Source organism: Eptatretus burgeri, chromosome 3 (genome assembly GCF_056783735.1).
Source record: "Eptatretus burgeri isolate ZD-2024b chromosome 3, Ebu_testis_v1, whole genome shotgun sequence".
Taxonomy (NCBI): domain Eukaryota; kingdom Metazoa; phylum Chordata; class Myxini; order Myxiniformes; family Myxinidae; genus Eptatretus; species Eptatretus burgeri.
The window spans coordinates 59,552,569-59,570,895 of record NC_140963.1 but is presented as its reverse complement, the minus strand read 5'-3'; the positions used below and the strand labels follow the sequence as shown (position 1 = coordinate 59,570,895).

The 18,327-nt window shown below is 45.5% G+C and overlaps 2 protein-coding genes across 10 annotated transcripts in view; both read left to right on the top strand.

Annotated features, from left to right (window-relative positions):
- Positions 1–2,738, top strand: part of GTF3C3 (general transcription factor IIIC subunit 3) — a 185,661-nt gene extending 182,923 nt beyond the window's left edge. For all 5 annotated transcript variants that reach the window (XM_085873608.1, XM_085873612.1, XM_085873611.1 and 2 more), the window contains one exon: positions 1,795–2,738. In XM_085873608.1, coding sequence (XP_085729734.1) covers positions 1,795–1,917 — 123 coding nt within the window. In that variant the 3' untranslated portion in view covers positions 1,918–2,738. The remainder of the gene's footprint in view (positions 1–1,794) is intronic.
- A 3,944-nt stretch (positions 2,739–6,682) lies between these two features.
- The window catches only part of LOC147030000 (mitochondrial protein C2orf69 homolog), a 30,344-nt gene continuing 18,699 nt past the window's right edge, over positions 6,683–18,327 (top strand). The window contains exons 1-2 of one of the 5 annotated variants that reach the window (XM_085873604.1): positions 6,790–6,907; positions 7,029–7,169. Coding sequence is in view for 1 of the 5 variants with exons in the window: in XM_085873603.1 (XP_085729729.1) it covers positions 6,752–6,907 (156 nt within the window). In the remaining 4 variants the exon portion in view is untranslated. Of the gene's footprint in view, positions 7,170–12,681; positions 12,749–18,327 lie in introns of all 5 variants that reach the window. The other 4 variants (XM_085873607.1, XM_085873603.1, XM_085873606.1 and 1 more) reach the window with 4 other exon arrangements.

Below are 18,327 nucleotides of genomic sequence, written 5' to 3'. Positions count from 1 at the left end.
GGCGATCGTGGTTGTTGTGATGGTGGCATTGTGAAGGTGGTTGTGGTGGTTGAAACGTGGTTGGTCCAAAATAACGATAGTAAAGAAAAACGGCTATCTCAAAGGATCACAGCCCTGTTAACACGAATAAATTCACATTAAACAATGGTGGGGAAATCTAACTGAACTAAGGACCTTTATGGTGTTCTGCGAATTTCCACAGCCGTAACAATATATTCAATATCGATACATGTTCGAGCACATAGATGTAATAATCATGTTGTATTTTTAATACATTTCCCATGAAAGGGTTATACCAATACATTGTGCTATATGCTTTAAAACTTTACTTTTCAAGTTAATTGTCAATCAAACTTAATTGTCTACATTTTCTTTTTCTCATCACACTTCAACCCATAATGCTAATTTTGGAGAAATTTGCTTCTACAGCTGGATCGCTGCAACAAATGAGAAAGGCATCACAACAGAGTGGTTTTTATCATTTGTAAAAGAATTTTACTGTTGCAGTATGGAATTTAAAGATACCTATGAGATAGTATCCACACCAGCTTAACTCTTAAATTATTTCAGGTTATCTCTTAATGGGGGTAGAAATATTTTCAGGTCCTCTCTTTATGAGCAAAATGGCCAAAAAATTGAACCTCTACCCACTTCCTTTCGATGTCTTCCACATACCCCTTTCCTTTCTTTCCTTATGTCCTATATTATCACAACTCCCTTTCCATCATCTCTCCACTCTGCGATCCTCACTTCTGTTTACTGCACTCCCCTTTTTAGGAAATGGCAAAATCTAAATGAAGCAGAATTTATTTATTTCTTTTGGATCCAAAAATCGAGAGGGACACACACACACACACACACACACACACACACACACACACACACACACACACACACACACACACACACACACACACACACACACACACACACACACACACACACACACACACATAGACAGAAAAAAAAACAAAAAAAATACGAACTAGAATGAGACTCTGGAGAGTGCATACCTCCACCAGGCTAAACTGTTTACATTTTGTATCCCACTGATAGGCCAGATATGCATCCGGCTCTTCATCAAAGTCTAATCAATTCGTCTTTGTCACTTATTCAACCTGTCCACAAAGTTTTCTCTGAATCTGTCCAGAACTTTTTGAGATATCCTACTCGCAGACAGGGGTAAAACATACCATCTGTCCACCTTTTGTGGTGGAGGTAAAAATGACAATGTACTGACAGTGGGACCACAGTTGAACACAACTAAGGGGAAATATCTAACAGGAAATGAGGGGAAGGAAACAAAGAAACCTGCATCTAAGAGGGTTTGGTTAGATATGATTAATGGGGTAGAGAGGAATGTTTATGGGGATGTGGGGTGACATGAGATGCCAGTGCACCACCACCTTGATGAACGAGAAAAGAGCAAGATTGAACCTTCTCTGGAAGGCAGTTCCACAGAGAAAATAGGAAGAAAAGAATGCAGATGAGTGGAAAGCTTGGATTTTAGGAATTTAACCAGGATGGGTTTACTGGAAGAACACAATGCATCCAGGAGTTTCTGGGGAGGCTTTTGACAGGTGGAGCAGAAGGAGTTTGACTGGAGAGGCATTAAAAAAAAAGGCCACCAACCAGTCTGTGATGTTATTGCAACAGGCCGAGCTTTGTAATGTTTATTTTTCTCAATAATTTAGTTTCTGACCATCCTTTGTTTTCATCATAAGCTGTTTTTTCTGCATCACCATCATAAATTTTTGATATTACTCTTTACTAACTATGGATTATTTCTCTTAGGGTGTGGACACTGATCAATTGGACCTGCGTAGAGAGATCGCTTACAACTTTGCACTAATTTACCAGAGCAGCGGAAACCACGAGATGGCGCGTCTGCTCATCACCACACATTGCACCATTTAAGGCTGTGAAGAGGGGACATTTTCCATTATTTTGTCAGTTTGCCATTTCATGTAAACTTTACTTTTTACTCAAATCCATAGCTGTGTGGTTTGTACTTATCTTGAAGAATGCTGTATGGTTTATATTGCACAGTGTGTGTTTCTTAAACTGTTATACTATTTGTTGTATAAAAAAATAAAATAAGAAGTTTGCATTGAACATCAACATTTAAAATGTTTCAAAATTACTTTTCTTCCTTGGTTTTTATCCCCCGCCGCGTGGCGGAAGGAGGATATTGTTGTCATCCAGGGCGTCCGGCTGTCCGTCCGTCCGTCCGGGCGTCAACATTTATAGCTGTGAGTGCGATAACTCATAAACTGTTCACCATATAGATTTGAAATTTGGGTCACACATGAACCACCTGAAAAGGAAGAACCCTGTTGATTTTGGGCGTGGCCGGATCCAAGATGGCCGACTGGGGTGGCGTCAACATTTATAGCTGTGAGTGCGATAACTCATAAACTGTTTGCCATATTAATTTGAAATTTGGGTCACACATGAACCACCTGAAAAGGAAGAACCCTATTGATTTTGGGCATGGCCGGATCCAAGATGGCCGACTGGGGTGGCCATCTTGAAAAAAATGTTTTTTCGCCATAACGATTTGAAATTTGAGTCACACATGTACCACCTGAAAAGGAAGAACCCTATTGATTTTGGGCGTGGCCGGATCCAAGATGGCCGACTGGGGCGGCCATCTTGAAAAAAATGTTTTTTGTAATAAATGGAAAACCGCTTATCTGATTTCAATTATTTTTGGGTACTACGTTCCTCACCCCTGGGGAACTTTTTCGAGATGATGACCAAAATGGTGTCTTGTTTCCAATTCACCTCCCTCATTATCTGGAATATGTATGACCTTTTTCATTCAATGGCAGGGGATTCCCCATCTCTGATGGGATATTTCACCTTTCTCTGGTCATCAACAAATGATGGAGGAGTTTGTGTGAGCACATACACTATATTACATACATGACAAGGACATCAAAAAAACACGTACTTTTACTTGAATGCTCAACCTGTCCTCTGTTCAGTTCCTCTGGCTGTTTTAAGGTGGTCTAAACCTCTAAGGGTTATACCAATAACCGCGCCTGAAATTATGATCATTTTGGAGAAATTTTTTTTAAATTTCCGCAAGATTGGAAGGCCAATCTGTTTTGGGGGAGACTTTCATAAACTGTTCTACTATTTGTAGAAGTAGAAGAAGAAGAAGAAGAAGTTGGCACGCAAGAAGAAGAAGGCACGCAAGAAGCAGAGTTATCCGAATATCGAGATGCACGTATGTACAGCAAGGCATTTAACAATTTATTACTTACTAGACTGGTGCCACACACACACGCACACACACCCAAAAGAAACGGTAGCCACAGCCTTTATTGAGGCCTCCAGCTCGGAGGGGAAGGCGAGCTGAAGACCAGAGCCTGCCTTGGACCTGTCCACCTCGTGTGGTTTTCGAGCTGATTCGAACCAGGCACCAGGGAGAGGCGAGCCGAATCCAGACACCGGCGAGCTGCGATCAGCCTCCTCAGCTCCACTCGGCACTCATCCTGGCAACCAAACCTCTCCTCTGTATCCTCCAGGGAGACGGCGCGCACCCCTTGCGGTTCTGTTGGCGGCAGGATCTCTCAATCTCGAGCTTTCGTTCGCTGACAGAGACACGGCGCGCAACCCTTGTGGCTCTGGTGGGGGAAGGTGTCTCTCAAGCTCGAGCTCCTGCTGTCCGAACTCCTAATTCACCCTGTCTTGGGGGGGGAGACTGCTCCGCCCGCCCCTCTCTCCCTCATTGGACGGTTTTGGCGCGCACAATCGCTCGTCGCCCTGTCACTGGCCAAAACGAGCGGCAAGTCCGTCGATTGGCCCGGGGGGATGGTGACGTCACGCGGACCGCCTTCCTCACCGTCGCGAGGCTCCTCCTTGAACTCAGCCCACCAAACAGGCAGAGCAACATTATTCTGCGTGGGGTCCGCCCACCAAATAGCCAGAGGAACTGTATTCTGCATGGGCTCCGCTCACCAAACAGCCCGAGGAACTGTATTCTGCGTGGGCTCCACCCACGTAAGTGCTGATATGCACATAGGCCATGGCGTCGGCCAGAGTGAAGTGAAGGGGATGCTGGCGTTGTCGTAGTTATGAGGGGTGTAAAAATGAAAGAAAACCCTGACTATCAAAGTAACTCACACCACAAGTACATTTATTCACCCATTAGATTAGGGAAAGGGAGCTATCTATCCACATTCACTTATCAAAATAACCGAGCTATAGGACCTGAATGTTGTGTGCTCATGGCTTCCAGATTCGCAACAATATAAGATGAGAGTTTGAGTAATATATAGATTTTGACTGCCAGATTTGTACCATTGTTAGCTCCCTACCACAAAATATATACGATTTCAGCAGAGTTTACTATAGATTTGCCTCCGTCTGTCCGTCCGTCCCACCTGTGGTTTTTCCAACATTTTTCCCCCCACACCCTTTAACATATTCAACTGAAATGTTGTGCATGGCTTTATTATGATAAGTTACAGAAGTTTGAGTTTCAGGGCGTTTTGTCAATTTTTCACGGAGTTATGTCCTTTTGAGACTTAGAAAATATCACATTATACATGGGTCAGTGTTCAGCTGCCCTGAGTCCATCCCACTGTTTTACTCCCATTGGATGGACAGCTGCCCTGACTCTACCCCAATAAAATCATGCACCACCTTTGCATGAAGCAGCACAGATCGGCAGGCCTCAGGCCTTAGGTCGAGGTGTTAGTCCATGGCCCAGTGCAATTGCAATGATCCCAGGTATATAACCATGATGCACATAAGCACATTTTTACCTGATATGTCTCCGCATTGTTGTTTTTTTGTTGTTGTGTTTCTTGTTTGGGGTTGATTTTTGAAATTAGCACCCATTGGTCGAACAGCTGCCGGACCCCACCCATATTTGTCGCTTGACTCTACCCACCAGGCATCCAGCCAAAATGATATGGCCGCCATTTTGAACCTAAAATATCAGGCCTGGAGGCCTCTGTTAATTATATACTGCCCGGGTTTGTTGTGTGCCAGATTTCATTTGGCTTTGTATGGGTCGAGTGTTATTCACCACGAGCGACCCCCAAAAAATCTAATCATATGTTGAATCATAGTAAGGTTTAATTAAGCCTGTAAGTACACGTGGAGCGTCAGAACACGTGGTACGACAGAATGCACAGTAATTACGCGATGTAAATTCCGAAAAAAATTGTGCGACATAGTTTTTGATTGGTCTCATGTTGAGGTTAAACAATCCGTGACCATGTGACGAATCATCTCGTTCTGATATCACCATGGTGGAAGTTGATGTGGATAAGAGGTGTTGAGTTACACAAGGAAGTTAGATGCAGGTCGAGGCCATTTGGCCTAAAAGCTTTATTTAAAATAAAAAAAACCTTTAAAAAACATTTTTCTGCAGAATGGCTGCACAGATCGAGGGGAAACTTCACACACATATTGCCCAAGCCTTGGGGATACCAGGTTGTTCTCGAATATAATTGATAGGTAACGGTCCGGCATCCATATTGAATTGAATGAGAATCTTAAAAAAATTATTTCCCTTGAACCACTTCATGGATCGATGTGAAACTTCACATTTATGATCCAGTAGTGATGGGGAATACGTTCTAAATTTCAACCTCATCAGACGCATGGTGTGTTTGGCCGAATGATTTATTTTTTTGAATGTTTTTTTTTGTTGTTTTTTTTTTCTTTTCTAAATAAGGCTCACTTGGCTGTGCCTGGATGAGTTTGAGGGTAGAGGAGGAGCAGCTGAAATGCGAATCCTATCCAGGTTCCTCCTGATGACTTCATCTTTGCTTTTTGCTTGTTCGGGTTCCTTCTGAAGACTCCAATGCAGGATTATACCTATTTGGTCTTTCATTTGATTTGAATTAAATTTATTGTAATGCCATTCTCAATTCGATTGAATACTAATGAAAAACGTCCTGGGTCAGGGTCGAACGTCCGATTAAAGCGGGACGTCTTGGAACCCGGTTATCACTGCCAGCAGTTATAAAAGGACAGTTTTCGTGACTTCTCTTATTAATTACACAAAACAAGTTCTGGCAAGGGACTGCAATCTCTGATTGCTCTTTTTCTTGTTAATTATGCAGTTGCTAAGTGCGTGTTACGTATGGGACATAAACCCACAAGCAGTGAAGCATGTGATGGAGCAGTTTTACTGCTAACATCGAGTCCTTTTTCTCTGTGTTCCAGTGAAAGAGTAAACATGCATATTCAACTGCAACCATCAACACGTACAAACACTACACATCTGCTTGTGGAATGTTGTTCAAAGTAAGTAGTCAAAGTTTCATTCACTTTTACCACCATAAGACAAAGACCATCATTCTGAACGCCTCCTATCTCTATGACCCAGACAGATACGCCGGTTATAAACGCGAACAAACTTTCGACTTCTCAGTGCATCATGTGTAAGTAATCTATTTCATGATGACGACATAATTCAACGTTGTGATACGTCACTTCTGCCCATGTGCTCACATTCGAGGTCCTCTCCTCGTTACGTCATCTCTAAGTGGGTCAATATCACCAACCCTAACCCGAACAACCAAAGGGATTTTGTCGAAACAACTTGTCCTCACAATGGGATTTCGTTCGTCGACATTAACGTGGTTTCACACGTTCAGACACGTGTGTCCTCGCATTGTTTACCCGCCCTCTGTGATGTCTTCCCGGAAATGAGCATCACGGGAAATGTGACGTCAACGAAAACGTCCTCGAGGCGGAACGTTCGGTGCAGAGATTCGGGGCCATGAACGCAGCTCGACGCCCACTGAGGCTGCTGCTGCCCGCGGTTCCGGGCCGTGTCCCCTCTGGGTGCGAGTCCGTGCCCACGAACGACCTGCTGTTGGCTTCGTGCTCCGCCGTGCCCACGTCGCACGTGCTCTTCTTCCCGGGGGACGTGCAGGTTCGCAGGGGTTTGGGGGCACGGACTCGCACCCAGAGGGGCACGGTGGTCGAGGTGCTCGAATCGATGGTGTTTAATTAATGGCGAGGGTTGCGATTAAAATCGTCATTTTCACCGGTAGGGTGTCTCGTGGTGTGTCGGCTCTACCGGTCGAGGCAGGGTCATGTCTGCCGTCCTTCGGATGGACGTTAAACGGACGAACCGTCTGTCGGTGTTCGTTGGTGGACGTTAAAGATCCTACGGTGTCCTTCGTGAAGAGTAGGTGAGCTATCGCCGGCACCCTGAAAAAATTCCAAATTCCTGCCCTCAGGACTGTTGATAAAATGATCGCAAACCGCCAATCATTGTCCTTGCCAAGCAGGTAACGTGAGGTTACCACGTCACGTGGTGTAAACGTTTAGATTCCGATGAAATGTAATTTACTTGAGCGGAACGTGGGGAACATTTCTTGGAGGTTTCTTTTTGTGACAAATGGAAAAGTTAATTTATTTAAAAATTATGCAAAATCGACACAAGGACCACTCGGATAGTATTTGCTCAAAACTCAACATGTATGTTATCCTCATCACTCCCACCTCCTCCCCACCGCACGTCCCTCTCCCACCTCCTCCCCACCGCACGTCCCTCTCCCACCTCCCCACCGCACGTCCCTCTCCCACCTCCTCCCCACCGCACGTCCCTCTCCCACCTCCTCCCCACCGCACGTCCCTCTCCCACCTCCTCCCCACCGCACGTCCCTCTCCCACCTCCTCCCCACCGCACGTCCCTCTCCCACCTCCTCCCCACCGCACGTCCCTCTCCCACCTCCTCCCCACCGCACGTCCCTCTCCCACCTCCTCCCCACCGCACGTCCCTCTCCCACCTCCTCCCCACCTCCCCACCGCACGTCCCTCTCCCACCTCCCCACCGCACGTCCCTCCCCCACCTCCTCCCCACCGCACGTCCCTCCCCCACTCCTCCCCACCGCACGTCCCTCTCCCACCTCCTCCCCACCGCACGTCCTGTTCCCACCTCCCCCCACCGCACGTCCCTCTCCCACCTCCTCCCCACCGCACGTCCCTCTCCCACCTCCTCCCCACCGCACGTCCCTCTCCCACCTCCTCCCCACCGCACGTCCCTCTCCCACCTCCTCCCCACCGCACGTCCCTCTCCCACCTCCTCCCCACCGCACGTCCCTCTCCCACCTCCTCCCCACCGCACGTCCCTCTCCCACCTCCTCCCCACCGCACGTCCCTCTCCCACCTCCTCCCCACCGCACGTCCCTCTCCCACCTCCTCCCCACCGCACGTCCCTCTCCCACCTCCTCCCCACCGCACGTCCCTCTCCCACCTCCTCCCCACCGCACGTCCCTCTCCCACCTCCTCCCCACCGCACGTCCCTCTCCCACCTCCTCCCCACCGCACGTCCCTCTCCCACCTCCTCCCCACCGCACGTCCCTCTCCCACCTCCTCCCCACCGCACGTCCCTCTCCCCACCTCCTCCCCACCGCACGTCCCTCTCCCACCTCCTCCCCACCGCACGTCCCTCTCCCACCTCCTCCCCACCGCACGTCCCTCTCCCACCTCCTCCCCACCGCACGTCCCTCTCCCACCTCCTCCCCACCGCACGTCCCTCTCCCACCTCCTCCCCACCGCACGTCCCTCTCCCACCTCCTCCCCACCGCACGTCCCTCTCCCACCTCCTCCCCACCGCACGTCCCTCTCCCACCTCCTCCCCACCGCACGTCCCTCTCCCACCTCCTCCCCACCGCACGTCCCTCTCCCACCTCCTCCCCACCGCACGTCCCTCCCCCACCTCCTCCCCACCGCACGTCCCTCTCCCACCTCCTCCCCACCGCACGTCCCTCTCCCCACCTCCTCCCCACCGCACGTCCCTCTCCCACCTCCTCCCCACCGCACGTCCCTCTCCCACCTCCTCCCCACCGCACGTCCCTCTCCCACCTCCTCCCCACCGCACGTCCTGTTCCCACCTCCTCCCCACCGCACGTCCCTCTCCCACCTCCTCCCCATCGCACGTCCCTCTCCCACCTCCTCCCCACCGCACGTCCCTCTCCCCACCTCCTCCCCACCGCACGTCCCTCTCCCACCTCCTCCCCACCGCACGTCCCTCTCCCACCTCCTCCCCACCGCACGTCCCTCTCCCACCTCCTCCCCACCGCACGTCCCTCTCCCACCTCCTCCCCACCGCACGTCCCTCTCCCACCTCCTCCCCACCGCACGTCCCTCTCCCACCTCCTCCCCACCGCACGTCCCTCTCCCACCTCCTCCCCACCGCACGTCCCTCTCCCACCTCCTCCCCACCGCACGTCCCTCTCCCACCTCCTCCCCACCGCACGTCCCTCTCCCACCTCCTCCCCATCGCACGTCCCTCTCCCACCTCCTCCCCACCGCACGTCCCTCTCCCACCTCCTCCCCACCGCACGTCCCTCTCCCACCTCCTCCCCACCGCACGTCCCTCTCCCACCTCCTCCCCACCGCACGTCCCTCTCCCACCTCCTCCCCACCGCACGTCCCTCTCCCACCTCCTCCCCACCGCACGTCCCTCTCCCACCTCCTCCCCACCGCACGTCCCTCTCCCCTCCGCCCCACCGCACGTTCCTCTCCCTCCTCCTCCCCACCGCACGTTCCTCTCCCTCCTCCTCCCCACCGCACGTTCCTCTCCCCCCTCCTCCCCACCGCATGTCCTGTTCCCACCTCCTCCCCACTGCACGTCCCTCTCCCCCTCCTTCCCCTGCTCCTCCCCACCACACGTCCCTCTCCTCCCCACCGCACGCCCTTCTCCTCCCCACCACATGTCCTTCTCCTCCCCACCGCATGTCCCCTCCTCTCCCTGCTCCTCCCCACCGCACATCCCTCTCCTGCCCCTGCTCCTCCCCACTGCACGTCCCTCTCCTCCCCCTGCCCCTCCCCACCACACGTTCCTCTCCTCCTCCCAACCGCATGTCCCTCTCCTCCCTCTCCCCCACCCCATCACGCATCCCTCTCCTCCCTCCCCCACCCCTACCCCACAGCACATCCCTCTCCTCCCTCCCCCCACCCCACCACACATCCCTCTCCTCCCTCCCCCCACCCCACCACACATCCCTTGCCGCCCTACCCCACAGCTCGTCCCTCTCCTTCCTCTCCTCCCTCCCCTGCCCCCCTACCCCACAGCTCGCCCCTCTCCTCCCTCCCCTGCCCCCCTACCCCACAGCTCGTCCCTCTCCTCCCTCCCCTGCCCCCCTACCCAACAGCACGTCCCTTCCCCTCTGGGAGCTGGAAATGTTGCAACGTTGTTAGAAGTATTCCCCTATTGGCTGGCGATGTTATCGTGATGCAACATTGTCGGAGAACTTGCTGTATTTATGTTTAATTAATTCCGATGCAAACATTTTTGAAATCCCCCTTGGAGTGATGGCTCTCTTTGTACGAAGGCAATTTTCATCTTCTGTTCTCCATGAACTTGTTTATCCTCCAAGTTGCGCTTATTCAAGTCGCTCCAATAGACTCGACACTCAGACACATGACTTTATACAATGTGTCATGTTATTTGACGTCATGTATTATTTTTGTTGTGATAATTGCATTAAAACTGTAAATTTTACATTATTGGGACATCTCAAGTAAATTTGCAATGGCCAGGCAGCAGGTGGTATTCCATTTTGTTGCATTTTTTTATTATTATTATTCAGCACTGTTGGTTTGAACATTTGAATGTGATTTTGCATGAAATGCCCTCAAGCTCGTGTGAACCTATTTATTTGAGTGGGAAAACCGTTTGTTGTGTTGTTTTGAATGGAGAATCGGGTGAGAGCATGGGCCGAGCTCCCGTTTTGTTTAGTTCCGTAACCCACCTCATGTATCTACCTGTATTTTGTAATATTGTTATCGTGTCGGGTTCGGTGGCGAGGACGACCGCTGGATGGAGCAGTCAGGCCCTCTCCCACCGAACATCAGAATTTAAGGTCGTAACCTTCGGATAACTCCAAAGGTCATGGGTCCCTTCGTGGACCGGGGACGCCAATATTTCGATGGCGTGGGGTAGGGTTAATTGTCTAATTCCAATTTACCCAAGTACCCACGCCGTCTAACTACCGGGGAAGCCACACCCTCGGCCAGCTTTGTCCGAACCGAGTCGCTGTTACCGACTCGAATCTGGCGTAACCGAGAAGAAATTACCAAAGCCGCGCCGGCCCAAATGACAACTTACGGTGCAATTGGCCTTCCTGATTCTCAAGCCCAAACCATGCTTGGTCAATGCCAGAAAACACGGACAACAAACTGGAACATTTGACGGGTTTATTTATAATAGGGAGGGAGACAGAGCAGACTTATTCCGAATATACAGGCAATGTACAATGAGCAATCAACACTTGTACAATTTCTACTTATAGGACGGCGCCACCACAGAAACACACACACACACACACCAAAAGAAAATGTACCCGGATTATCATTATTTCGACCCTTGCAGCCAAGGGGATAAGCAGGCTGGAGGTCAGAGTTTGGTCGGTACCTGGCTGCCTCGTGCGGTTTGGCCCAGACTGCAGGTATGAAACTCGGGATCGTCGGCGAGCCCAGACACGGTGTAGTGGGGTCCATGCGGGGGCCAGGGACGCTCCTCACAGAGAGCCAGCGGAGATCCCCGGCTCAGATTCCGGGTTATTGCTCGACAAAACGAGAGATGGAAGTCGACGGCTGTGGAATAGTCAGAGGACCAGCTTGAGACACGGCAACGACGACCACCAACGACGCACACCAAGAGCAATGGCGACCTCTTTCTTCTCCGACAATTCCAACCCAACTCCAGCGAGCCCTAAGGGAAGCCCGGCGATTCGTATCCTTCCCCCGGGTGGGATGGGGTGATCGGTCCTCTGAGGTAATCTTTGCCCTGATTGGATAGGGTTTCGTGGGGTGATATCTGTCCTCCTGTGATTGGACAGGGGGAAAACCCTGCCTTTCCGCAGTGGAGTCAGAGCTCTGAGGTAATCTTTGCCCTGATTGGACAGGGTTTCGTGCGGTGATGTGCTGGCCATCCGTGATTGGATGGGGGGAACCCCCTCCTTTGCTGGGTGGAGTCTGTGTTCTGAGATGAGGAAACCTCCACCCACGTCCCTGGTTGAACGCACATGGGCAATGGTGTCGATGGTGCGAAGAAGTGAAGGATTGATTTGTTGGCGTTGGGTATTGCAAAAATCGAACTGGAAAGAAACTTCGCAGCGCACACATGTAATTCCCTTTAGACATGGGGAGGAATCGAACTATACACATACTTATTGAGATAACTAAGCTTAGGGACTGCTGTCTGGGTGCAAATGGCTTCCAGATTCGTAACAATATGTTGTGTGAAATTATTATAGAAATCATATCTGAAACTCGTTGAGCACAAAACTTGCCAATTTTTTCAAATTATGGAAAAAACACCCGAAATTATGACAATTTTCTTCTAAACATCGTCCAATCACAGTGCTTTTGACATGCAGCACCACGCTCATCAACCAATCACGCGCTTCGTTTCAGGCAAGCTGTCAACTCACTAGCTCTCATGGTGGCATACATGTCGTCTGATGCTAGTTAGTGTTGCCGAAGATTCTGAAGGCAGTTCTTCGGGGTTCTGTTTTATGCATGTCATCAACACCCACAGCAAAGTAATTCCATTTAATGAGAAAAGCATTAATAAATTTCTGGAATGTGCTGCTAAGTGGATTGATCTGGAAGGAAGCCACGAAAGTAAGGTCGCTGGCAAGGCGCTACAAGTACTCCACAGTCAGCACAGGCTCGGTGTGGGGATTGCAGCTGCTGTAGCCGCCAATGCCATGCCCGGTGATGATCATGATGATGATGAATGTGACGGATCTGGAAGGTAGAATCTCCTTTTTACTGTTAACTAATTTTTGACAGAATGGTCAAAATCAATACCCATTGATTACTATACTATAGAATCTAACTGTCATGAATCTGACTGGATGTTCTGCTCTAAATTCTCCTATCACTTAGTATCAGTATCATCCTTTGAAGTTCAATCATAAACTAACCATGACATGTGTCAATGATCCTAACTGAAATCTAGACTAGTATGGAGTATGGACTAACTTGAAATTCTAAACATGAATTACAACACTCCCATTGTTCCCATCTGCAGTTGCTATGTATTCTATCAAATCAACGATGTGGTGGCAAACCTGCTATCGCAGTGCGGCTACACTGGGTTTGTTTGCGGTCACAGTGGAATGCCACCTAAAAATGTTAATGCACAGTGGCTATACACCGATATAATTATGATTGAAGTTCAATGTAAAGTATACCGTGCCGCTGGCGTAATTTTGTAGTGAACTTCTGCTGCCCACAACAAACACGAGCAAAGTTATGACTTCTACGCCAGCGGCATGATAGTCCATGGCTCCACCAAGATAGTGTCTACAGTTTTTTTTAATGACATTTTTAGTCGTCCTTTAGAATATTTTTCTATTGGTGTAAATTTAAGGGAAAAACTAATCTCAGTATTAATCACCAAGCCACTGTCGTCTGTATGAAATGAATAATTTGATATGATTCATACCATCAATCATTGTCATTAATTTATGTGAAGATTCATGCATGTACCCTCCAGATATTAAATTCAAAAACAAACATAGATGAGCATGGCATATGCACATTGCAAAGAAAAATGTTTACTAAATTGGCCTTTCCAGAAATGTTTGTGACCTGTTCTGCCTTTGTGAACCAAGAATAGTGGTTGCCCTCATATATTGATCTGGGGTTTTTTTGTCCATCGATAAAAAGAAACATTTGTAGGTGCAAGCAACATATAAAACTATGCAAAACACTTTGAGACATGTTTGTAGAATACATATATATTTTTTATTGATGGCAAAAAGGTTAGTTTTCAAGAAACTTTGATCAGTACATGCACATATATTAAGTAAATCTAAACATTTCATGTAATCCACCTTGGTGCTGAAGAAATAATGTGAAGAATTCCAACTCTCCAATTGTAAGCATTCGGCACACAATGTACTCACCTGTGGAAACTGAAATTGAAATGATCTTGCCACTGCTTAAAATGTATACTGGAGATATTGTATCACTGGGCTGCATTTGAAATATTTTTTTCAGAGGTTTAGGTTTTCTCAACGGTTCTTATATGTTTTTTTGCATGCTGAATTCAGAAATGTATCTAATTTCGCTCAATCAGGTCAAGTTTTTATGCTATCTCAATTTTAAGGAAAAAAAATAATCAAAATTTTTTTTTTTTTTTTAATTAGCATTTTTTTAAATTCAAAATCAGACTTGCATTGACAGAAAATGTACAAACTATACATATAATGACACACAAGTACACTTAATGTGGAAGAAAGTGCCTTCTCAATTACTTTCATTTCAATTTCAGAAAAATATAGATAAATTGTTGTTTCTGGCAACACACAACTTCAGTCGCTGTTTTCCTTCGTCTTTTTAATGTTGAATTTCACATTAACTGTGTGTGTGTGTGTGTGTGTGTGTGTGTGTGTGTGTGTGTGTGTGTGTGTGTGTGTGTGTGTGTGTGTGTGTGTGTGTGTGTGTGTGTGTGTGTGTGTGTGTGTGTGTGTGTGTGTGTGTGTGTGTGTGTGTGTGTGTGTGTGTGTGTGTGTGTGTGTGTGTGAGTGTGTGTGAGTGTGTGTGACAGAGACAGAGAACAAACCCATATCACCCCCATTCATGTCATCTCCCGATGAATACATAGACATCAGAATTCCCAGAGTAATGCACAGCTATCTCAGAATGGACACAAGATGGCGCTATAGGTTTTGACAATTAGCATAACTAATTAATGTACAACTTTTTGCACTGATGAGTTGTGAATTCTTTCGAAGTGATTTTTTTTAAATCTCAATCTATGCAAAATTTCAGCGAGATACCTGAGGTGGGTCACAAAAGTCAAAAACTAGACACATTTTGGATGCTTGTACCACTGTATAGGTGAAAGGAAAGAGTCATCTGCAAAAAGGAAGAGAGGGTTTCCTCGATTATTGGAGAGATCATGAACATGAGGAACAGGATTGGACCCAAGACACTGCCTTAAGGCTTTCCAGCCTCCACTGGGAAAGAAGAGCATACGGTTCCATTGATAACCATGCATTGACTGTGCGAGTGGAGGAGATCAGGGAGTCTTTCGTGAATATGTTAAACATTGTAACAGGTTAATCAGAACTTGTACTTACTTAATGTGAACATCGAATTTGCTTCACATTTAAATGTTACACAAAACAGGAGCCAAGTTTGTGGGGTTTTTTCGTTTTTTTCCATACAAGAGCTCGGCCCAGGGAAGTGCAAGGTGATTAAGGTATGAACTGATAGCATGCAGTGGAGAAACAATTGGACACAAATAAGGGAATGAATGAATAGGAAAATATAGAAAGAGTTGAGGAAAGGAAACACAGCACCCTGCATGTACAATGGCTCGGTTAAGAAGGTTTAATGGGGACCGTACAATAATGTGATTATTTGTATGAGAGATGAATTAACAAATGTGCCGAAACATACAAAGAATATTATTATGAACTTAGAAGATAATAATGGGAACGGTTCTCATTGGGTTTGTATTTTTAAGTCAAGACAAATATTATTTTGATAGTTTTGGTCTTCCACCACCTGTTGAAGTCATAAAATTCTTACAGAATGGTGTTTATCAAACATTTCAAGTCCAAGAATTAAATTCCAAGTGTTGTGGTCAATTATGTCTATATGTGTTATTTCAACTCAACAAAAAAATTTTTTTTATGATATTATTTTTAATCTAATATAAATGACTTATGTTGGTAGAGATGGTTCTATCTTTGGTGTATCTCAAGAACTGGATATTGATTTTTCAAATTATTACACAAAGGCACAGGCTGAACGACATAAATATAATATAACCAAAAATATTAACATGAAAAATGCTTATAAATTAAAAAATTATCCAAGCCCGACTGACGCGAATGACTTGGTGAGATTAAGCGATTTATCACAATATATATCCTTAAATAAAACGGCCGTGTATTCCAAAGATACAGAAGTGTTGATATTATCTCCAGGTCATACAGAATTCACAGTTCAAATTAAAATAAATTTTTATAAAGAAGGGCGTATCGTTTGTATGAGAATAGAACAATGGGGGTATGATATGAATGATTTAGGGTATAATTGGTCATTTAAAATTAACCTCGAAGACCTGGAACAATTAAATCAGTCTCGTGAGGAAGAATATTATCCACTTGGTATTGAGAATGAGTTTTGTGGGGCCACGATTAGTAAACAACAAATAAAAGAATTTAATAAGGGTAAATATAATAATGGTTTTGCCCTTGTTTATATCATGAAAACAGAAAAAAACAGGATTATATATAATAAGTAAGGAAATACAAAATGATTTAACTATGGGAAGATGGGGAGGTGTTTTGTGCCATAATATTATTCTAACATATATTTCTAATGCATAAATGACAGCAAGAAGGCTTCAAGAAAATCATCATTTCTGTGTCCAAGCATACCTTCAAGAAAAGGGTATTCGGTATTTTAATAAATATGTTCTACAACATAAGAATGAGGTATTTTCAATAAAAGATTGGCATTATGCTGATGTTGATAAACCGACAACTTTAGATTTAATTAGAATGTTAAATAATGAAAAAATTATAAAGTTAAGAAAAGGTAAGGCTCTTTTAGAAATTCAAAAGAAATTTTATTGGTTTCCTGTTGTAAAAAAAATTATTTTGGATACAGGAATAACAAGAAATCCTGATGAATATATGTATGATATTCTATGGGGTGTAAGCGATTCAAGGATAATAAGGGATGAGGAAGGAGTTGGAGAAGAGAGAGAAGGAGGAGAGGGACAAGAAAGAGAAGGAGGAAAAAGAGAAGAGAGAGAAGGAGGAGAGGGAGAAAAAAAGAGAAGAGAGAGAAGGAGGAGAGGGAGGAAAAAGAGAAGAGAGAGAAGGAGGAGAGGGAGAAGAGAGAGAAGGAGAGGGAGAAGAGAGAGAAGGAGAGGGAGAAGAGAGAGAAGGAGAGAGAGGAAAGAGCGAGACAAAATAAATATCAAAATATGGAAACCAGTGAGATTAAAAAAAGATTGGTGGTATTACAGAAAATAACTCAACCCACCGAGGAGGAAAACAAAGAATTGACAAGTCTATTTGCAATACTTTCGACAAGACTATTGACATCGACAAGATATTCATTTTAATTCATGTTTTTCATTTTTTTTCTTAAATAAATGGAGGAGAGAGTGAAGGCATTTCTAAGGATTCATTATGTTTTAAAAATTAAGATTCAAATGTGCATGTTGGAAACTAAAAAGGTTTTTGCACTCTGCAGGAATTTTTCTCATAAATAAATGAGTTATTGTCTCAAATGTAAAAAGAAAACTAATACTAAAAATATTTCATATATTAAAAGTAAAAATAACAGGGTTATACAAAAAGGTATATGTTCGGTGTGTGGTTCAAAAAAAAATCGATTTATCTCCAAACACAAACGAGGAGGAGATATACAAAAGTTTTTATCAGGAAGTAAATTTACAACTTCTGGAATACCAGGGGAATTGCATCTTCCAGGGTATTCTTTCTGTGGTCCAGGCACAAACTTGGATAAAAGATTAGATGAGGCAGACAATCCTAAATCCTGGAGTAAACCCATCAATACAGTTGATGAAGTGTGCATGAGACACGATATTGATTATGGGAATACCACAACGTTGGAAGAAAAGCATGAAGCCGATAGAGAAATGTTGTATAATTTGTCTCTGATACAAAATCCAACCTTGAGAGAAAAAGTTGATCGGTTCATTGTGAAGAAGATGATCAGTGCTAAATTGAAACTTGGACTTGGAAATTCAAAAAACTTGTAGGCTCTAATGATGTCATTAAGACTGAAGAGCAATTAGCTGATGAATTACATAAACCAATATTCACAAAGTTTCAGAGAAGGAAAGTTTATTCCAAGGAAGTTGATTATATCTGGTCTGCTGATTTGATTGAACTCAATAATGATAAGGGGTACAAGTATGCTTTAACCGTTATTGATTTGAGGAGTAGATACGCATGGGTTGTACCATTAAAAAAACAAAACAAGTAATACTCTTATGTTAGCCTTTCAACAGATATTTAATAAAAGTAAGAGAAAACCTAAAAAATTGTGGACTGATGAGGGTAGAGAGTTTTATAACAAGACATTTATGAATTTTCTAAAAAATAACAGTATTACATTATACAGTACCTTTAATGAAGGGAAGGCAGTTGTTGTTGAACGTTTTAATCGTACCTTAAAAGAGAGATTATATAAAAAATTCACACAACTCGGTTCACAACAATGGTCATCTTTTATCCAGGATATTGTGGATAAGTATAATGACACGGTTCACACGTCAACAAATATGAAACCATCAAAAACATTTACAAAATTAAAATATGAAAAAGAGAT